This window comes from Schistocerca gregaria, chromosome 3 (genome assembly GCF_023897955.1).
Source record: "Schistocerca gregaria isolate iqSchGreg1 chromosome 3, iqSchGreg1.2, whole genome shotgun sequence".
Classification (NCBI taxonomy): domain Eukaryota; kingdom Metazoa; phylum Arthropoda; class Insecta; order Orthoptera; family Acrididae; genus Schistocerca; species Schistocerca gregaria.
Genome location: NC_064922.1, coordinates 415,012,756 through 415,036,255, shown reverse-complemented (window position 1 = coordinate 415,036,255; position 23,500 = coordinate 415,012,756). Strand labels below are relative to the sequence as shown.

General features: G+C 40.1%; 1 protein-coding gene across 4 annotated transcripts in view; it reads left to right on the top strand.

The window, feature by feature from the left end:
- Window positions 1-17,923, top strand: part of LOC126355092 (leukocyte receptor cluster member 8) — a 69,764-nt gene extending 51,841 nt beyond the window's left edge. For all 4 annotated transcript variants that reach the window (XM_050005285.1, XM_050005286.1, XM_050005288.1 and 1 more), the window contains 4 exons: window positions 8,130-8,264; window positions 9,347-9,545; window positions 10,244-10,451; window positions 15,623-17,923. In XM_050005285.1, the coding sequence (XP_049861242.1) occupies window positions 8,130-8,264; window positions 9,347-9,545; window positions 10,244-10,451; window positions 15,623-15,785 (705 nt within the window). In that variant the 3' untranslated portion in view covers window positions 15,786-17,923. The remainder of the gene's footprint in view (window positions 1-8,129; window positions 8,265-9,346; window positions 9,546-10,243; window positions 10,452-15,622) is intronic.
- The last annotated feature ends 5,577 nt before the right edge of the window (window positions 17,924-23,500 follow it).

Below are 23,500 nucleotides of genomic sequence, written 5' to 3'. Positions count from 1 at the left end.
CCTTGTTTATGTTGACCCCGCTATCCTCCTGGTTATGTTGGCTTTGCAATTTGGTTTTGTTGCATAATTACCTCATCCTTTAGGCATTCTCTGGTCCCCCTCTGGGGTTTGACCTCCATTACTAAATCTCTATTCCTTAGTGTGAGCCTTTTGGGGAAGAGCACCTCACCTAGTGTCTTCGGTGTGTGCCTTCTCAGTTCCTTTCACCTTTTCCTTCACGTTGTCGTCTGATGCTAGGGTACATAGCCAGCATGGTAGCCAGCCTGTGGGTTGGGGTCACTATGTACCATTTTGGTTGAGCCCCCTGAAAACACAAGGATCGCACTTCTGATACCTGAGCTGTGACCTCTTCATGTAAGCCTAGTAGTGGTTGCTTGTCGTCCTGGAGCATCAGAACTCCCGGCAATGGCCACCGTGCTAGACGGCCGTTGCTGTGGCTGGGTGGCACCCATGGGGGGAGCCCCTGATGGGAGTGGATGGTATCAGGGCGGACGCTATGCAAATGAAACGCATACGGGTCCAGAACGCTGGCCATTGTTCTACAGTCGTCTCTTTGCATGGAAATGATTCTTTTAGTGCTGCTTCTTCTGCCCCTTCGGCCTTCCTTTCCATGGTTCCATGGCTGTCCCCCTGGGAGGAGGGTCAGGTTCATCGGCTAGGGGCGAAACCTTTCCCCTGCTCTCTGGTTTGCACCAGGACTGATGGGGATACCTTCACCAATACCAAATCTTTATTTTTTGTGGAACAAATTGAAGATAAGTTTGGCAAAGTGTACTCTCTGACAAAGATGTGGTTGGGTTCATTGTTGATCGAAACTGCTTCAGCTACCCAGTCTGCAGCCCTTGGTGTCTGTAACCACCTTGGCACAATTCCTGTGATCATTACCCCCCGCCCTCCAGCAGTCTTTGAATTTAGTTTTTAGTTCAAGGTGTAATTTTTCACAGGGACCTCATCCTTCAAACTGGTGAGGAACTTCGGGACAATCTCGGCGGGCAGGGTGTTCACTTTGTTCGGCATGTTCAGAAGGGTCCGAAGGACCATCACATTGATACTGGTGTCTTTGTCCTGGCCTTTGAAGGGGATACCCTCCCTGAGGTGGTCAAGATTATGGTTTATTGATGTGACGTGAAGCCATACATCCCACCACCTATGAGAGGTTTTAAGTGTTTGCATTTTGGACATGTCTTTCCACTGTTGGCAGGCCCCTCTCTGTGGTGACTGTGGATGCCCACTCCATGAGAGGGGGTGAAACATGCTTACTATTTTTATATACTTGAATTTAGCATACTTCGTGACAGTACTCACTTTTCCGTGAAATGTTTTTAAGATGATATTTGACTTTACTGTGTTGGCTTCAGTCGTCTAGTGAAAGTATGATTCCACAATGCTGTTTCGTTGGCTGCAGAAATGACCTGGTTCAACGCGTTTGCCTCATTTTTTGTGCTTCAAATACCATTTCTTTGAATGTGGTTCCTTCTTTATGTTTATATTTAAAAAAAATAGTAATATAATTCGTTTTTCCTGTTCACTAGCAAATTATTATAACGGCGACCTGCACATTGTTCCACTGTCACACACACCGAGAGTTCACTGCCGACCGACTACAGTCAAAGACGACTCCAGCGTCAAAAACATTTTACACAACACACAAGCTTCCACTTGTAACCAGTCTCTTTGGTATTCTTTGTCACATCTACTAATATTAATCAGTATGCTGTCACTCTCGAACATATAAGCAAATTAGCATAAAATAAGGCAAATTACAATTCACAAAAAATATTCTGACAAAAATATAAGAAAACATTTACAACTTCCCTCATTAGATTTGGTATTGACAAATCCGATAGAAAATAACACATCTCCCAGATCCATTACAGGGGGATTCCTGTGTTCTCTCTCCTGTGATGTGCTAATTGTTGTGGCAATCATCCTCCACATTCACCGGATTGCCCAGAGTATAAGAAGGAAAAGAAGATACAGGAGTGTAAGGCCCTTGATCGTCTATCCTGCATTGAGGCTCGTAAGAAGTATTCAAGTCTTCATCCTGTGTCCATGACTTCTAGCTATGCTTTAGTCACATCTTCACCCCTTTCTCCTCCTTCCTTACCCCATTCCCGAATCGCTCTCCTACCCCCCTCCACTGCAGCTCCCACACTCTCTTCTTTGGGCGCCACTCCCCATCCCCAGCCAGAGAAGTGTCCCACTCCTTCGACATCTGCCGGTCAAGGGCGCCCCTCCCGGGATCCCCCTTCCCAGCACCTTCCAGGTCAAAGGTCTGCTGCCATTCAACGACCACGAGAACCAAGGTCTGTGGGCCCCAGTTTGCCTGATCTCTTTCTGTTCCAGATCTTGCTGCAGCTGGCTCCTTTTTGCCACACAGCCCTCCTCAATCTCAAACAGAAGAGAACAAGAAACATAAGTAACAGAACAAGGAGCCATCCTCCACCTTAACAACCTGATTCTGACCTGTTGTTCGTGGATGTCGCCCCTTCCTTGTTGGTGACGGGTTGTGACCTGGCGGCATGACTGGCTTCAGCCTATTCACCCCCCATTTCAATCGTCATTCTGTGGTTATCCAATGAAATTGTAATGGATATTAGTGTCACCTTCCAGAGTTGAAATCCCTTATTTCATTTTACTCTGCAGCTTGTGTGGTTCTACAGGAATTTAATTTTACTAATGATCAATCACCGACCCTCCGTGAGTTCCGTGTTTTCTGTCGAAATCAGGTCACCCCTTTGCCAATCTCTGGTGGTGTTTATATGTTGGTTCATGCGGACATTGCTAGCACGTGGATTCCATTTCAAGCTACATTGGAAATGATTGCTGTTAGGCTCCACCTGGACTGTGAGGTCTCAGTTTGAAATCCTTATCTCTCTCCTGGCAGGACTCTTACACCTGCAGCCTTAACTGCCCTTCTTCAGCAATTTCCTCCTCCCTTCCTCCTCCTCGGGGATTTTAATCCTCCTCATCCCCTGTGGAGCAGTGCATTTCCATCTAGTCGGGGTCTTCTCATAAAGTTTCTTGCAGATTACAACTTGTGCCTTCTTAATGATGGCTCCCCTACTCATTTCAGTGCCGGTCATGGTACCTTTTCTGCCATTGATCTTTCTCTTTTTTCTCCCTCCCTCCTCCCTTCATTACACTGGTCACCACATGACAACCTTTGTGTTAGTGACCATTTCCCGTTGATTCTCTCACTCCTTTCCCACTCCCTGATGGACAGGTTACCTCTTTGGTCTTTCCAACACGCAAATTGGTGTCTGTATACTGCACAGGTCATTTTTTTTCTCCCTCTTTGTTGGGCTGTATTGATGTCTTCCTACGTGACGTGTCTAACGCGATTGTTCGTGCTGCTAGCCTTGCTGTCCCGCACTCATCTGGAACATTTCGCCGCCGGTAAGTCCCTTGTGTGGAGTACGGCCATTGCGATCCATGATCGCTGTCAAGCTTTTCGACACCTTAAGAGGCACCCATCCATTGCCAACCTTATTACCTTTAAACACCTTCACGCTAAAGACCGTTACTTAATCAAACAGAGCAAACGGATATGTTGGGAACGCTTTGTTTCTTCCCACGGTTCTACTGTCCCTATGTCAGGGGTATGAGCTACAGTCCGCTCTCTCCAAGGTTGCCATCAGCAGTCTACCCTCCTGGGCCTTCACCTCCCAAATGGCCATTGTATGGACCCGTTTATTCTGGCGGAACATCTTGTGACCCATTTTGCAACAGCATCAGCATCAGCATCAGCATTAGCCTCCTATCCGGCTGCTTTCCTTCACCAGAAACATCGTGCCGAAGCTTCTGCCTTATGTTTTACCCCTTGTCAGTCAGAATCTTACACCTAACCTTTTTCTGAATGGGAACTTCTTTCCACACCTTCTTCTCATAATACAGTCCCTGGCCCAGACTTCATTCATAACCAACTGCTTCAACACCTCAGTGCTCCACAAGGGCAACATCTTCTCCAGGTGTTTAACCGTATTTGGCTCCAGGGTGACTTCTCTTCTCAATGGAGGGATAGCATTGTGGTTCCTGTCCTTAAGCCTGTTAAGAACCCCATGTTTGTCGAAAGCTATCGGCCAATTAGTCTGACAAACGTTGTTTGCAAGTTACTTGAAGGGATTGTAGCCCGTCAACTCAATTGCGTCCTCGAATCTGGGGAGATATTGACCCCTTACCAGTGTGGCGTTCGAGAAAGACGGTCTCTGATCGATCATTTACTTCGCATGGAATCTGCAGTTAGTCAGGCGTTTGCCCAGCACCGCCATTTGGTTGCAGTATTTTTCGACCTTCGCAAGGCCTATGACACGGCTTGGCACCATTACATCTTATTTACCCTTTATGAGTGGGGTCTCCGGGGCCCACTCCCGATTTTTATCCACCAGTTCCTGTTCCATTGATCCTTCAGGGTTCAGGTTGGTACTGTTTTTAGTTCACCACAGATCCAGGAGAATGGCATCCCACAGGGTTCCGTATTGAGTGTACTTTTCCTCGTTGCTATACATGGACTTGTGGCGTCTGTTGGTCCTTTGGCCACCCCTGCTCTGTATGTGGAAGATTTCTGCATTTGGGTTGGTTCCTTTTCAGTGGACTCTGCAGAGCAGCAACTCCAGGGAGCTATACGACGTGCCTCTGCATGGACAATCTCACACGGATTTCAATTCCCTCCTTTAAAATTGCGGGTGGTACACTTCTGTCACCGTATACTACGGTCCACCCTGATCCAGTGTTCTACCTCGATGCAAAATGATTACCTGTTGTTCCACAGTTTCGTTTCCTCGGTTTTCTTTTCGACAACACTCACTTGGCTGCCTCATATCAGACTTCTGAAGGTAGGATGTTTCTGTAAACTTAATGTTCTTCGCTTCCTTTCTCACACCTTTTGGGGTGTGGACCGCTCCATTCTTCTCCGCCTTTATCAGGCCTTAGTGCTTTTCTCGCTTGGACTACGGTTGTCAAGTTTGTGGTTTGGTTGCTCCTTCCACACTGCGCCTCCTGGATCCGGTCCACCATCGTGGTATCTGTTTGGCCGCTGGTGCCTTCCCTACAAGCCCTGTTGATAGTCTCCTGGTTGAAGCTGGGATCGCCCCCCTTTCTGTTTGGCAGTCCCAGCTTCTGGTTTCTTATGCAATCCTGTCCGTTCCTCTCCCATTCATCCTTCCTATTCTATCCTGTTCCCAGACCAAGGACATCGCCCACCTGATTTACACCCTTGGGCTGGTTTACCAGTTGGGCTCCACCTTGCATCTCTTCGCCGTGGTTTTCAGCCTATTTTGTCCTGTCTCCCACGTTCCCTCCCCAACACCCCCTCCCCTCCCCCTTGTTTAGTTCCTCGGTCCTGGATTCGGATGGATCTCTACCAAGGTTCTCAAGATTACGTTCCGCTGATGGTGTTCCATTGTTTTTTCCACCGAATTTTATAGGAGTTTTGGGGTGCTGTTGTTTTATACAGCAATAGCTCTAAATCTGCTGCTCATGTGGGATATGCCTTCACTTTCTTTGTTAGCACGAAAATCATCATCTCCCACCTACATGTGGGGTGTTTACTGCGGAATTGATGGCAATTTCCCAGGCCCTTACCTTTATTAAACAGTCCCAACTCCACCGTGTTTTGCTATGTACGGACTCAATGAGTGGCCTTTAGGCTATTGACCAGTATTTTCCCCACCATCCCTTGGTCTCTGCCACCCATGACTGTCTCGCTGATCTTCACCATACTGCTTGTTCCATTGACTTCCTTTGGGTCCCTGGCCATGTGGAAATAGCAGTATTGAGCTTGCTGATTGTTTGGCTGGGGGAGCAGTCCCTAACCACCACCCCCCCCCCCCTCCCCCGTTCTCTGTAACCCCTCCTGCAGTGGATTTACAGCTTCACATCAAATCCCAAAATCCCACTTCCCACAGTCATGATGGGCCGACTCTTGGGAGGTGTCTAATAAACTTCGTGCGATTAAGGTGACACCTGCCCTGTGGCGTTCTTCCTTCCGCCTCTTCTGAAAGGACTCGGCCACCCTGTGTCATCTCCGCATTGGCCATACCAGGCTGACCATTGGTTTTCTTTTGTGTAATGAGCCACCCCCCACTTTGTGGTCGTGGAGCCTTCCAGTCTGTAGCCCACATTTTGGTGGGATGTCTCTTTCTTTTGGCTCTGCATACTAAGTACAGACTACCCCGTACTTTACCTTTAATGTTGGCTGACGATTCCTGGATGGTCGAACTGGTTCTCAGTTTCCTCCGGAAAGTGGTTTTTATTCTCAGTTTTAAGGTTTTTAATCTCACTCTGGAGTAGGGGCAGGGCAGTGAGGGTTGGGGTGTCTCGCACTGTAAGTTGTGTTTGGAGATTCCAGACTCCCCTCCCTGACAAAGATCCCCTTTCCTTTCCTTTCCCTTCCCTTTTACTCTGTTTTTTAGAAATGGTTAGTCTCCTTTACAGTATTCACTTCTACATTCTAGCCGTTGAACACTTTTGAATGGCAGTTGGTCTCGCCTGTACTGCATCAGAGGTTGGATATTTCCAGCCTCTAGCATAGCCTGGGGTTGCTCACATGCTGACTTCCCGCATTTTATTTTACCATTGACAACACAACTGCATTTATACGCTTTTCAGCCTTTCTACCTTTTATCGTTTTGCCTTTTCTGAGATGTCAGTCTGTCTGAATGGACCACATTTGAAACAAGGGACTGATGACCTTGCTGTTTGGTTCCTTCAACACCAACTAACCAACCATGGCAGTCATGTGTGCATGAGTTGTGTCTCAGTGATTGTGCGAATGTGTGCGCGCTCGTTTTTTGACTAAAGCTGTGGCCTAAAATTTAGTTGTTTGTATGTACATGTCTGTGGCTCAGTGATTATCTTTACAGTGAGTTGCTACGTGTCCTCATTAATATTTATTATCAGAGTATTTGCACAAATATCTGTTGCATGTGTGAGCACCATGGTCTCATTTCATGAACATGGTGTCTGTCTCACACATGAATAGCTGGCCACACAAGTGAAATTCCATGGTGGGCCAAAACCGCAGGCCGTTTCTGCGGGTATTGGCCTGCCGACCTGAAGCCCATAGTTTCCCACTAATTTGTTAGCCCTGCCTGTCGGGTCTATTCTCACCAATCTGCCCCCAGACCGGGTCTGTCTGTGTGTGATGTAATTTGGTAGATTTTCATGACTGGTTTATCCATCGTCCCAAGACTGTTGTGCTCCTCGGCAGGCCAGAGGCCACGGACGATTGTCGTTAGGAATTAAGACTGTCTCAGCCCAAGTATATTGTACAGTGCAGTGTTTTATAGACATTTTATTTATTCTAGTACATTTTGGCACTTGGCAAGTAGTTTATATATTAGAAAGTAGACGATAAGAAGAAGAAAATTGTGGCAGTCACTGGCAGTTAGTACGCTAAGTACTCATGTATTTCTTTAAAGAAAAATCATACAATACCTGTAGAGTAATAGACATAACACTTTATTGGCGGTCACCTACAGTGTTGGTTTACATAACTCTTCCCCACATTATACATTTATTTCAAGGGGCTTACTTTTTTCTGAGGTTATTTCTGAAATCAGTGAAGCTATTTTAAATCTGTCTTGAGACTCCAACAAAATGCATATTTTTTGTCACCAGATGTGTTTTGCTTTATTGAAATAAAATAACATCAGTGGTCTTAATGAAACATGTATACCATTTGGCTTGTTTTCTCCATCTAACAATAATTCACTACAAAAGACGTTGATGTTAATACTTAAGAATTTTGATCACATGTTTGGATATACAAAAGTCCTTAAATTTTTTGTCAACTTAGGTCTTTATTACCCTTGAGATCTCAAAATTTGTCAGGGAAAATGCTAAAACTTGTCTGGCACTCAGGGAAATATCATGGAATTTCACTTGGGGAAACTCATGGCAACTCTGAAAATTATCCATAGTGGGAAAGAATAGGAGAATGCAATGATTACCTTAGGTTAGCCTCATATTGCTGTCTTGTTTATACAGTGTAAAAATTGCTGTGCTGTGTTGGAGTTGGGAAAAATTTTCAGTTTCATAAGTAGTTACTAATAATGTGACCATAGAAATTGTTACAAAATAATTGTTCTTGGCAATTCATGCTTTGCATAAGAATTATACATTTACAGGCACCTCATGCATCTGCCATCCGTCCTGTTGAAGTTCTTAAACAATCGTTGCAAATGGTGAAAGACCGCTGGATTAACAAGCAAGACTACAGATATGCTTGTGATCAAATGAAATCTATCAGACAGGATCTCACGGTACGTGTGTTCATATTTGAAAGCAAACTTTGCACCTGTTTGTAGTCTTTCGAGAGTAAATCATGATTAACTTATACCACTTAAAGTACAGTAAAGTAATTGATCAATATGAAAAAATGTTTAAATTATATTTATTTTATAGTGTCTGTACACACCTAAATCTGTATGTACAAGTGAGACATACATTTAGGTCTTGGCCTTTTTAGGACAGTGGTCTGCAAGGTCAGCCATCCACAATGATAACCTGACCTAACTTAGCTCATCTGCCAGTCTCTCTTTTACTTCTTCACATCCACTGTCAGGACTATTCTTGAATGTGATGCTGTGTCCCTTGCATGCAGACAGGTTATTGAAGACCTTAGGACTGGAATATAAAAGGTCATTAAGAACTCTTATGTAACAATGCAAAGTCTGGGGAAAAAATGTTATTCTTTGTATTGATTTTCTATATTTAACACAGTTAACTTGGAACTGAATATTACAAAAAAGGCCATTAAAAATAAATACTTTTATAGTTCTGTGAGAGCCTTGAAGGTGTCTTCTAAGGTATTATCTCCCCACCCATCCTGCCAGCAAATAAATAGGCACTGAAAACACCATTTAAAAAAAGGCTAATCTTATTCTGTTAATGTCAACAGAGTGAAGTGTTATATTATTTAGAGATGTACTGGTTGGCCACAAATTATCTTCAGGAGGCAAAATCAGTACTGGATAGAAACACTTCAGAGAGATAAGTTTTTATCTAATATAATTACTGTAAACAGTGAGATAGTCCCAATATCAGAATAAAGCAACTGATGTGTTTTTAAATTAACTCATTAGTTTTAGTTTACCCTCCTGTGTTTTTGCCCAAATATCTCACTTATTTTCACCTACTGTCTGATCATTGAAATAGACTTGTGGGAACACCAGGTCATTTGTGAGCAGTTTTGAGTAGAAAATAATGTTGTAATGTTAAGAGTTAAAAACTGACTTGCCATTTGTTTAATCGTATCTGTCCTTATAATGCTTCTATTGGTTATGTTGTGAGTTCAGGTGCTGCTTCAGAAAAATTGAAAAGTACAATGTGTTCTTCATTATAGGTTCAAGGAATAAGAGATGAATTTACAGTACAAGTTTATGAGACACATGCACGAATTGCTTTGGAGAAGGGGGATCATGAAGAATTCAATCAGTGTCAAACACAGCTGAAAATGTTGTACTCAGAAATAGGTGGCCAGAACAAGCTAGAGTTCACTGCTTATCGTATTCTGTATTACATTTACACAAAGAATACTCTCGGTAAGTATAATTCTAATATCATATTACATTTATGAGAAAAAGAAAACAATTAAAAGGCTGTGTTGAGTAGTAGTAGTTGCAGGTAGTTGATAAATGTTTTTAAGAAAATCTCTTTTTTGATGCAAATATTAACTACCTAAGATCAGGCGGAAGTTTTGGAGCAAATTATTAAACTTAAATACTGAATGTGTTCTTACATAATGTTCCCAAGTTTGTAAGTGAAATGCAGTCGCACAAAACATCAGTGGTGTGGTTGTCTTTTGAATGCAAATAGTTTGAAATAAGAACTTTCTGAAGAATTTCCTAATTCTTTAAGTGTTTGATCTTTTTAAAATGACCTCTTTGCATGGTCTGAAGTGGTTGGAATTTTATAGTGTTGAGCTGTAAGGGTATTGTCAAAATAGTAAAAAAATCAGAAAAATACTGTGTATCAAGGCCCAAAAATTTATTTCCCATGTGTTAGTGTGGATTGTATTTTCCAACTGCAATTCAGTATTGTTTGCAGTTAGCCCCACGATGTTTGGATTCCGTATGATACTATTAAATTGTAGCTCATACTACACAATAGTCACGTTTCTACTGTTATGGGCCATTAGTTGACTTAATGTTGAGTCATGTAAACTGCAGCCAGTTATTTGTATAAGTAATGGATGTCAGTCTTTTGTGTACCAATGTTATTGATTGATATTAACTTACAGATCTCACAACAATTTTAGCATCACTGACACCAATTGATGAAAAAGAAGAGTGTGTTTCATTTGCATTGGCTGTACGTTCAGCATGGTGGCTTGGAAATTATCATAAGTTATTTCAACTGTACAGAGAAGCACCAATGATGACAGCGTACTTGATGGACTGGTTTGCAGATAGAGAGAGGAAATCTGCGTTGAAAAGCATGGTGAAGAGGTATGTATTAAAACATAGCCGTTATGTTTAACCTTCTAGTATACACTTATGTAAATTTAAAGAGACGCCTTGACGAAGCACGCACAAATCAGGTTGTTGTTGATTCAGTCTTGTTTGACACAACTCGCTATGCTAGTCTATCCTGTGCAAGTGCAAGCTGCCTTTTCTCTGTGCAACTCCTGCATCGTGCGTCCATTTGATCGTCTCTGTCTATGGTGTTAAAGTTCCCCCATAAACACACTCCTCTGTCTTACTAAATTGACAGTTCCTTGATGCCTCACGATATTTCGTATCAACTGCTGTTTTCTTTAAGCAGGTTTTTCTACGTTTCTTTTCCTCTATTCTACTTAGTACAGTCTCATTAGGTACTTGATCTACCCTTCCAGTCTTCAGCAGTTTTATATACAACCTTATTCCAATAACTTCTTAGTTTCTTGTCATCAGTGGTGTTTATCATCCACATTTCACTTCTGTGCAAGATTGTACTCCATACAAATAACAACAGAAAAACTCTCACAAAACTTACATTTGTATCCGAAGATAACACACACTTTTTTTTTTCAGGTATGCTTTACATGCTATTACCAGTCTGCTTTTTTATATTCTCTCTTCTTTGCCACCAGCTATTTTGCTCACCACATACTGAAAAGTTGGCAGCTGTTATTTTGTGAAACTTGAGTATTTCTCACATTTGCGACATAGGTTTAAAATGGTGTACTGTGTTGTTAAATACAAACTATCTTCTGTTTGTGAATTTCTCTATGGTTAGTATTTGCGATCTAATGGGTTCAGAATCATTCAGTGTTTTATTTAACTTTCATGTTAATTAGGTTTTTGAAGGTATTGCAGCTGTAAAAGTTTGGTTTAGTATCACATTGCCCGTGATTATTCATTTGTCATGGATTGATTGGGCATAAAGGCTTCAGAATAAAACACACACACTTGAGCATATGGAAGTGTAAAATTGTTTTGTAGTTGTAAAGAAAATTTGAGGAAAACCTAATTTCGAACAGTGGTAAAAAAACGGAAATTCATATTTGGCTACTAATTGTAAGCTGCAAACAATTAATAGGTGAAAACTGAGAGCGAAACATTGGAATACATTGATTCATTTCTTTCTTTCTTCTCATTTGCTTCCTCATTTTTCTCGTCTCTTTCCATCATATTCACTCTGTACCAAAAGTGTAATGAGGATACATCATAATGCTTCCACTTTCAACATCTCTGCTTTACAGAGATAGTAAATCTTTAACACTTTAAGGTGCAATATTGGAATTATTATTATTATTATTATTATTATTGTTTTTTTTTTTTCCTATAATATATATTGTGGCGGGGGGGGGGGGGTTGTATGCACACACGCACAAACCTCCCCCCCCCCCCCTCACACCTCACACACACACACACACACAATAAGTTGTTCTGCACTTCTGTTAATAACATACTTTTCAAAGATTTTATTAGAGTCCAGAGCCTAAAAATATTTTGTAGTGATGTCTTAGCAGTACCAATACATTCTCAGAAATGTGTACTGTCAAAAAGGAGTGCTTTATGGCCGCCGCAAAAAAAAAACTATAAAATATTGCAAATTTCTTTGAATGTTGTTGAATTTTGTTAACAGCATACAGTGGAACTCCTCTTTTACACTTCACAAGTTACTTTAAGGAAATTGTATGAAATGTTGCAATAACTTCTAATGCTATAAAAGTTAATGGATAATGTTCCCCCATAGATTTTTGTAGTTGGTGTGAGATATATGTACATAATGGACATCAATATAAGTGTCAGGAACTCGTTTATTATCTCATACGTTAACTGAAATTTGTGTTATGTTTAACAGCTGACATAATTGGTGGTAGTAACTATCTGAGAATGAAAATTGTTGGATTCAGTTGATTCATCATAATCAGTATTTGTGGAAAGTCTGCAAATGTCGTTCATTATGTAGATAATGAAACACTGAACCAGTTCAGTATTTTTTCATGCTTAGCACGACACATTTCAAGAATTTATTCTTATTGTTAATTGCAAATATTCATGTAAGTATTTCAGTATTGTGTGTAATGTTGCATGTGTGTTGTTCTGTCTATCTTGCACTGTCGTTTTTTTAAAGGCTATAAGGTAGACGTGCCTGCTCCACTACACACAAACCCTAAATCACATTGTTTGTGAAACATCACAAAAAATATTTAACATAAATATTTGCGGTTCACACTGAAAATAAATTCTTGAAATGTGTTAAGTTAAGAATGAAAGAATAGGTCACTGGTGCAGTATTGCTGTATTTAGACCAGAACCATTTGAGCAATGCAAAGACAGAAAATGTGTCAACCAGTGCTACCAGTGTCCAAGCAACAAAATGCGAAATTATTCTAATGAACATAATTACTCCTATCAGTCACTTGCAGAGTACAATTCCAGGGTGGCAGGGGACAGCACAAGTTGTTCACATTTTCACCATTTCTGATCTGAATAAAGCGCCGTGGTGTCAGGAAATCAACAGATGTACTTTCATACACACTATTTGAAGGCCAATGCTGTGCAAGTGTCATTTTATTTCAAATACATCAGTTTTCTGACCCGAACATTTTCATAAAGCATAAATATCGGGAAAATTTTGAATATGTTAATGCAAAAACAGGTTTGAATCATTGTTGTGAATATAGAAAATTTGGTGGGAGTGATAAAAAAATTTATGAGGGGAGGGAGGATGTTAATTCCACTTAAGGGGGGTAGAACGTCAAACGGGCCGACTTGGAGTAGGAGAGGCACCACAGGACATTTCAATTTTCACTGTCTATATTTTTACAAATAAATTCATAAAGCTTTGTCAGCATGATCAGGAAGGTTTCAGAATTTACACTCATAGCAGTGGAAGATCTAAAACATAACGAAGTAATTTTTTTTAGTGTGAAATTTTATCTTTCTTTTTTTTTTTTTTTTTCCTCCCCCCCTGACTAATGGCAGCATTTGTTGCTATAGGTACACATTTCTTCATAAGTAAGAGAGATTCTTCGATGAATTTTGCACAGCATACAAACCATACCTAAAGGTGTATGAAACTCTAGAATTTTCCAAATCTATTAAAAACTGTGGTAAAAATTGAGATAATTAACTATAAAATTTGTGTTTTTTCTAAACATGAAGTTTAAAATATAACAGTTCATTCGTTTTTTCATTAATTAAATAAATTCTAGAGTTTCATACACCTGTGAGTATGGTATGTATGCTGTGCAAAATTCATCGAAGAATCTCTAACTTATGAAGAAAAGTGTCCCTATAGCAACAAATGCAGCCATTAGTAAGTAAAAAAAATGATGAAATTTCGCATGTAAAAAAAAAAATAATTTTGCTATGTTTTCGAACTTCCACTGCAATGAGTGTGAATCCTGAATCCTTCCTGGTGATGCTGACAAAGTTTTATGAATTTATTTATAAAAGTATAGACACTGGAAATTAAAATGTCCTGAGATGCCTCTCCTGCTCCAAGTAGGCCCGTTTTACGTCCTACCCCCCCCCCCCCCCCCCCCTTAAAAGTGAGGTTAAACTGTGCTTTGTAGAGAAATCCTGACGTGTAAGTAGGATTCGGAACCAGAAAATATTGAAAATGACAGTCGTAAAAAGTCAATTTTTGGATTAAGTGTAACTGGAAAAATTAAAACAATTAAAGAGCGTTGTAGAGGGTGTCATTGAAATCAATAAATATATTCTTTAAAAATTTGAAATGAGAAGGAAAGTTGCTACTCACCACATAGCGGAGATGCTGAGTCACGATAGGCAAACAAAAAGATTCACACAATTAAAGCTTTCAGCCATTAAGACCTTTGTGAGCAGTACACACACACACACACACACACACACACACACACACACACACACACACACACACACGTGTGCAGTCTTAGAGAGTTGAGACCACACTAGGAACAGTAGCACCATTGCATGAGGGAAGTGTCGACTGGGTGGGGGTAAGGTGGTGGCTGGGGTGGGGAGGGGGTGGGATAGTATGGTGGGAGTGGCGGACAGTCAAGTGTTGCAGTTTAGGCGGAGGGCAGGAGAGAAGGCGCAGGGGGGGGGGGGGGGGGTGGTATCGGAAAGGGGAGAAATAGAAGAAATTACAAGAGTGGGTGTGGCGGTGAAATGATGGCTATGTAGTGCTAGAATGGGAACCAGAAGGGGGCTGGATGTGTGAGGACAATGACTAACGAAGGTTGAGGCCAGGAGGGTTATGGGAATGTAGGATGTATTGCAGGGAAAGTTCCCACCTGCACGATTCAGAAAAGCTGGTGTTGGTGGGAAGGATCCATATGGCACAGGCTGTGAAGCAGTCATTAAGATGAGGGATATCATGTTTGGCAGCGTGTTCAACAACAGGGTGGTCCACTTATTTCTTGGCCACAGTTTGTAGGTGGCCGTTCATGCGGACAGACAGCTTGTTTGTTGTCATGCCTACATAGAATGCAGCACAGAGGTTGCAGCTTAGCTTGTAAATCACATGACTGGTTTCACAGGTAGCCCTGCCTTTGATGGGATGTTAGTAACCGGATTGGAGTAGGGGATAGTAGGAGAATGTATGGGACAGGCCTTAATGGCCAAAAGCTTTAATTGTGTGAATCTTTTTGTTGTGCCTATCGCGACTCAGCATCTCCACTATATGGTGAGCAGCAACTTTACTTCTCTGGTATTGTTAAATTCCATCCTGGATTTTCCATTGTTTAAAGAAATGTGGTGGCAAGTCATGAAGCTTGATGGAAGAAAGGACACTAGTGTGTGGAAAGTTTAGTTTGTGGCACCTTTTATACAAAAGGCAGTGAAGTTCCCTTGTTAGAGAAAGAAATATCATAAAATTAATAGTTACCATTATTGTGTGTAAAGGTAATTCAGATACAGGATTGCCACTGATCTTTTGTCCTGTGGAGTAACTAAATATGAATACTGACCATACGGGAGAAAAAGTCAGCATACATTAACTCACATGTTTTTGCTGTTGTTACTTATGCTGTCACTAATCTATGGGCATGTGTAGTGATTTTTTTTTCTGCTGGACCTTTCAAGTGGTAAAAAAAAGCATTTTTTGTGCCAATATTTTTTGTTATTAATGTTTCTTCTCTGTTGCAGCTTTCGTCGTTCTTTTCCTAATCTAATATGCATGTTCTTGTTTATTGCCTTAGCTATCGTCCATTTTTGCCAGTGAGTTTGGTGACTCAGGAACTAGCTTTTGAATCCGATGAGAAATGTTTAGAGTTCCTCACTCCATTTGGCCTTAAATTTGATGATGCCCAAAGGACCAAGATTGATTGTAAAACAAGTTCTACCATCATCTCCAATATCTGAGGCCATTGGTCATTATTTCCAATGGAATCATTTATGGTAACTTTTTGTATTCTCAGTGGGAGGTTCCAGTTGGTCTTCAAGCAGTGTTTTCTTTCATACATCAATCTTAAGTTGCCATTACATATTTCATTCTTTTTCCACATCACAGGAGATTAGTGATGTGAAATAACTGCATGGCTGGTATAGTTTTGTTTTATTTTGTCTCTCCTGGAGGTATTTCTGACTTAGTGTAAATTGCAGTCTTGAGTATGGCAGATGTGACAGAAGACTTCATGAAGATCATCAATCTGGGGAAAATGAAAAGAGCTCAGAGATAAAGTTAATTTTGCCTTACAGATTGGCGAGGTGCAAAGAGAAACATGGAAGTTTTGAAATGCTGCTCCTGATGAAGATGTGGAACATAGAGATTTCTTGGGAGGCTACATCTTACTTCGAAAATATAACTATCTCATTGTTATAATCCTGGGAAGAGAATAATCGCTACCGGCCATCTATAACCAAGATATCATATTGTTGTTACATTGGAAAGATAAAAACTGCTACTAGCCACCTCACTTGCCATTGAAGCAGTAAAAACCTATTGTCTGGAATGGAAGTAACATCAAACTTAAATGTTGATAGAGAACAATGTGGAGGAGATCATGCAACAAAGGAAATTCGTATTTTGATGATGTGGCTATTGAACAATGCTTCCTGAAGAGCTAGGTGATGCTGTAAACCTCTGAATACCAGTGGGAAGCATTTGCTGCATTGGAATTCTGCTTCAGAAGAGGAGTTTTCTTCAGCTACTTGGAAGACTTAATGAAAGTGATATGACATAGCATAAAAGATTCACTTTGAGAGGGTCTATTTTCTGCAAGAGCCAGCTACTAATTACTATCTCTGAGCTTCAGAATAAGAAGATGCCTGCAGTTTTGTCACATACTGCTGTAATGACTCAATAGGGTATCCATCTTTACATGAAACATCGTTGTTTTATTCCCTCTTCAGTAGAGCCTTTATTACCTCGACAAATTGATTGTTATGCAAATCTGTTGATATGCTAATCAGTCTTCGGTATTGTAACAGTTCTGGTATACTCCTTTTGTTACTGGAACCTCCCTCTAGGTGGTCTCTTGTTCAGGTTAAATGTAGATATTCCAGGAGGGTACTGCAGGTTCCATGAACTCGTCGCTGGAGGCAGAAATTCGTCGTGGAAAACAGCACACCGAGTCGACACATCCCGAAGATGTGGAAGCTGGAGATAAAAGTACAAATTCTGAGTTTTATGTAATTTTTGTGTATTATATATTTTGCATTCCAGTGCATTGACAGTTTTTGTTATGTGTTATGGTGAGTTTGTGTACATAGACACTTTGACTTTGAGACTGATTGTGCGTGTGTAAATTCGGTCCCAGTGTATAAATGTGAATATCCGTATGCCTGTGATTAGGTAGGAAGTGACATTGATGAACAATATTTATATAGTGTGCACACTATTATTAATAAAAATGGTGTGTACAGGACTGCATTATTGTGGCTAAAAAAAAAGCCGGACAGTTTTCGGTGAGCATCATCCCAATTTTTTTATGTTGACTTTTATTTAATAAAATGTTTTACTATGCAACTTTTCTTATATTTTGTGTAATAAATGGTTTTCTACTGCATTACTTTCATTGTACCAAATATTTTTCAACTTTTCTAAAATTTTAAATTCTGAAAGCCTTTTTAATTTCCTAATTTATTTAGGTGCAATGAACTCTCTTTAAGTGTTCCTATTTTTCTCACCAGTAAATGTGTTTTGATGTAAGAATAATTTGATTAAATGACTAATTTTATTAGTATGTAACCAGAGCCATAACTCTGGATTTCACAGTTCATGGTCCGGAGGTACGTCATTGTAGAAATACTTAAATCTCGAAACATTTGGTAAAAACAGAGTATTTTTGTACCAGTGGTGTCATGTAATTTTTTTTCAGAATTGCAATAAAATATGAAAGATAGAAACAATTTATTAAAATGTTGAATTGTTAAATTTTTTGTCCCAGATGCGTAAGTTAATGTTTTGAAAGCTGTTAAAAGTGACTTCCACAGAAGTCATTTGTGTACAAAGTTTTTTTGTATGTAGAGTTTGCTGAATACACAAAATTACAAAATTATTTACCATTCTTAGTTTTTAATTTCTTTATTTTTCTAAAGTGAGTGTGTTGTTGTTGTTGTGTGTGTATGTGGTGTTATGGTATATATGTAACACTTTTGTAGTTCTGTGCTGTTTGAGTTAACCTACTTGCAGTTCCATTTTGTGCAGCAGTACTATAATTTCCATAGCAGCACTGGTTTCAACTGCAAATGTGGTAAAGAAACCAATAACAGTTATTCTTGTGTGCCAGGTTATACAGCTGGAATGTATTTGACAATCCTCTTAGCAGCAGATGCATTTGTCTACGTAAGATATTTAAGTGATAAAGTTGCAAGATCACACATTAATGTAAGCACGAGATAAGCCATTACAAATGTGGATCTATTGTGTCATACAAGTGCCAGATATCAGTTGGTGAGATGGAGTTCCATGCCTTTTGCGCTTGCTCAGTCAGTACAGGGTTAATGTTGGTTGTCAATGACGCTCTGTCATCCGATGACATTGCATACACACTCAATTGGAGACATATCTGGTGATCAAGCATGCCGAGGCAACATGGAAACACTGAGTAGAGCACGTTGCGTTACATGGGCAAATGGGTTACAGTGGGAAAACACCACCGTGAATGCTTTTAGTGCTACGTTGAATCACAAAACTGAAGTACACATTTGCAGTCAGGGTGTGCAGGATAACCACAAGTGCTCTAGCTGTCACACACAATTGCACCCCAAACCATAACCCCAGGTGTAAGTCCAGTATGTATAGGCCGCAGACAGGTTGGTTGCAGGTCACATCACCTCCTCCTAACCAACACACTGCCATCAGTGGCAACAAGGCAGAATTGCATTTCATCGGAAAACACAACAAACCTCCACTCCAACCTCTAGTGAACTCTCGCTCGACACTCCTGGAGTCGCAAACTGTGGTGGTCAGGGGTAAGTGAAATGCACACTACATGGCGAGTGGCTTGGACCTGTCCTTAAAATATCAGATTTGTAACAGATCATTGTGTCACTGTGGTGCCAACTGCAGTTCGAATTGCTGCGGCAGACAGTATGATGTGCCACAGCCATATGCCAAACACGACTGTCTACTCTTTTGGTAGTGCCACGTGGCATCCAGAGCTCGGTATACTTATTACCTGTGACCACTGCCAGCAGTAATGTTCCAGAAGGAACATGCAGCTTCTCATAGCCCTATTACACGACCTCATTCAAACTCAGTGAGCTGTTCATAATGGTATCATCTGTGTCTTAAAGACCTTCTTCCCAAACATCGATTTTCTATGTCCAATCTCAAAGGTAACAAAATTATTTACCTTTATATGCATCATAAAAAAATTAAAATATGCAGGAAAAATGCTTAAAAATGCATGAAAAGTGTCAAAATACGCAAGATCAAATAATTTAATAAAAATAGTTACTGCATGCATATCATCTCAAAGTCGAACCTGTGCATATCAATTATGACGACAAGCGCTGGTCACGTGGAAAATCAGTACAATTAAAACGCTCATATCATTTTCTGAATACTAGCTTCAAGATATATCGCATGCAGAGGGGCGCACTCAAAACCTCCATAATATTTGATTTTAAAAAAAAGAAAAAAATACAATAATGAATGTTTTTGAACAGCATTTACTTTTAATTAATACTACTGGACCAAAGCACCATTTAAAATTTATTTTTCTACTATTGTAAACATAAATGACCAAGTACTGTTCCAAATGTTCAGTAGTAAGACTGAGGACACAATCACTCAAAACATTTTTATAAGCCGAAAAGGACCATTCTACATCATCTGAGGTAACTGGCCAGTATTTGAATTTGAGTGAAATGTTGGCACTTACTGTGTCTGGTAAACGTTCACCCGTCGTTGATAAAACTGAACAGTATGCTACAAGGGTTCAACGCCTGGGTTACTGTTTAAGATTTTTCCAACTTTTAAGTTTTCTTGGGAATACCTGTGGCAATTAGTAGTTTGCTGGAATAATTTTATTCATTAACTGAATAGATTCATTCAACCCAAAACCTTTAGTTTCAAGCTTTTTAATACTTACAGGTATACGGGAAATATGAGTGCTAATCACAGCAATGTGGTTTTTTTTTTTTTTTTTTTTTTTTAAATATCGGAATCATTGAAAGCTTCCTTGCACGGGCAAACTTCCAAATCCTCTGCACTATCAAAGTCATTTACTACCCCTCCGGCCTCGAAATGTTCATGGTAAAACAACACAGCTTCAAACCACGTACCCTAATGAATTACCACTGGTTTGGGAGATAAAGGCGCATTTGTTAGTTTTTCTTTGTAGGTCTTGATGTGATCAGGAGACTTTAGAAACACTTTATTTGTGGATGAAATCCGTTTATTTACATTCACAGATGTGGAACGTGCTTCTTCAGCAAGGCGATGTACTCCATGAGCAAAGCACATAACATTATTCAAATTTTGATAAACTACTCTGAGGGCTTTTCCTGCTTTGATCATATAGGGAGCAGCATCTGAAATAAACACAAACATCCTTTCATCTGCAGAAGATTCTGGAAATATTTTTAATACCCTCATTCACAAATCTGGCTATCATAGAATGATTTACTTTTTCAAGATCTTTGTAGGCCCCTAAACACAAAAAAGAAGGCCCTTCTTTTAAAGCACCAACAATTACATTTTCAACGTGACAGCCACAAGCGTCTGTAGTTTTTGTCAACCGAAATTCAGATAAAGCAGTCCTTGAATTCATTGCATATTTCTTCCAGAACATTTACATACACTATCAGTATGCAATTTTTACACAATGTTTATTCATCTGGTATATTTTGATTTAAGCAATATTTGCGCAGGAAGCCTTTGAGGGTAGGATTTGTAAGTTTGTGAAGAGGAATATTGCTTGAAGTGAATGTTTCACATAGATCCATGTTCAACCAACTTTCTTTGTTACCTTTGGACAAATCCCCGCTACTACAACTTGCTGTTGTCAGAAGTTGTTGTTATGGTCCTTTCTTCAGCCTTCCTGCAATATGAATACTTGTCTTGAAACGCTGGTCTATTTGAAACTCTCTCTCTCTCTCTCTCTCTCTCTCTCTCTCTCTCTCTCTCTCTCTCTCTCTCTCTCTCTCTCTCTCTCCTCCACCCCTCCCTCCCTCCCTCCCTCCCTCCCTTTCCCCCACCCCTTTGCAAACTCGACAATATAGAAAAATTCTGTCATATGTAAATGTTCCAGGATGGTCTGCTATCTACAAAATGTTTCTTATTTTAGTTAGCATGGCACACAACACATTACACACTACACGTTGTAAACATGTTTAATAAATAGAAAGCTAAACTGAAACAATGGACATGCAACTAAAAGCTTGCATAGTTTTAATTGTTGCAGACATGTACGGTATGACAGCATAGGGGATTAAGGGAGCTGTGGGTGCGGTAGCATTGACTCTGCCTGTTCCTGTTCCTCTTCTGTAATGATTTCGGTAGGCAGTGGCCTCTTGGTTAGCGATTGCAAGCAGTTGTAGGTCACGGTCAATCTGTGAGACATCAGAACTAGATCGAGCTAAAGGGAAATCATTTTTCGGTGTAGAAACATGTCTACTAACTACGTTTATCGTGCACAACTCCTCGGTGTTGGGATTTTTTTTTTTTTCACCCATAAGTGTATTTGATTCTCTTTTACAATAACGACTGTTCTTTTTGTGTGTTCCAGGTGGATCTCTCACACAATAAGTCTATATCTCTGCTGTCTATTTTATTCTGCTCCAATGTAGTTGCAACTAAATATTCTATCATCTCTCTCTTTTGATTTGCTTGCAGTACCCACAGCACTAATTCCTTCCAGAACTAGCTGTTCAGTGAGATGTGGACTTCAATAACTTCTACATAAATCATTCGAACTTTGTGATTATTCGTCTGATGTTTATCTGTCTGCAAAAATTGCTGACAAGCTGTTGAATGCATGTTTTTCCAGTAAAAGGAGTATGTGGCCACTATCTCATTTATTTACTTTTGCAACTGGACAAAGCGTAAATACGCTGCTCTCAAGCTTCATTACCAGAAAAACACTTTCTGAGAGGTGAAATTCTCCTCCTGGTGTTTATTGCTTACTGTTCATAAGCTGCAAGAATGTTGCAAGCAGCTCATTTCGTACAGCTCATGACAGGATTAGATTTTCAGTTATCAACTTCAGTGTCACTTTAGTAATTACTACTGCTACTATGTACAAAAAAAAAATTTAAAGGTTGCCTCAGCAGGCGCATTTGAATTCAGTCTGCAGATTGATTATTAGAATCTAACTGCTGCTGTTGTGGTGTTGATCAGCATGTGCATCCCACCTGACATATACTGCACATGCACTTGATTTTGTTAACTCTAGAAGCACCACAGTATTAGCTTACATAGAGCACCTACCAATGGCAGTAAGCTGTAATATGTATTTATTTTAAGTAATTGTGTTCGCAATTTGAAATCAGTTTTAACAGCAAATAGACAACATAACTAAAAATGTAATTTTTTGGATACACACGGTGAATATAACAAGCAACAATGGTCAAATTGTGGGCAAAGGAAGTCTCTATAAACTAGGAACATAAAGTCTGTACTTGAATAAACAGGCTGTCCAGTTTCTAAACACCCTTTGATTTAACACCTCAGTAGTTCAGTTTTCACCTTGACGGAAAGTTTTAGAAACAGGAATAAAAACACTTGCACAAATATAGGTCATGGTACATTGAAAACATTCTAAACATGCTCTTCACTTGCCGAGAATACTCTTACTTACAGATGACATTTACTTCCTGCACAAAATATGATTGATCTAGGGATTACAAATTTTGCGTTGGAGGGTAAAAATTGTAGAGGGAGACGAAGAGATGAAGACACTAAGCAGATTCAGAAGTATGTAGGTTGCAATAGTTACTCGGAGATGATGAGACTAGCACAGGATAGGGTAAAATGGAGAGCTGCATCAAACTAGCCACTGGACTGAGGACCACAACGTTTGTTTCACTTAGGCATATTCATCTTGAACAGTGTGTATAAGTTTACTGCAGCTATATAGGCCCAGATCTATGGCAATCCAAACCGGGGTTTCTGCCCCGGACACCAATGTGAGGCGGCGCCAAATTCTTATTCTTGAAGGAAAAAGCCTCGCTTCACAAAGCATCCAGCGCACAGTGGTCTATCAGTTCATATGATTTTGAAATGCACGCTGTTGGTTTTCGAACACATTCTAGGTTGATACCTGAACAAATCATAAGTCGACCTTTGAATACGTTCATAGTGTATGTGCTGTGTGTGCTGGGGGAATCCCCGTAGCATCGAGGGTCAAAATGTGACATTATGCATAAAATTTATATTTTTTATTTGCAATTTTTGAAATGTTAACCACGGAAATGTACACTATAGTACTTAGATGAAAGACAAATAGAAAAAGGCCCATAAACACAAAGATATTTGTTGCTATTTTTCAATAAAGGAAAAATGTATGTGCAATTTTTGCCCATGTTTGGTGGGTGTTGAGTTAAGGATGCAGCTAAGTTGAGCTGTGTGCTACAATTTCACTTGTTTACCCCAAAGTCAATAAAAGTGTTCATCTCATTGCTACAAT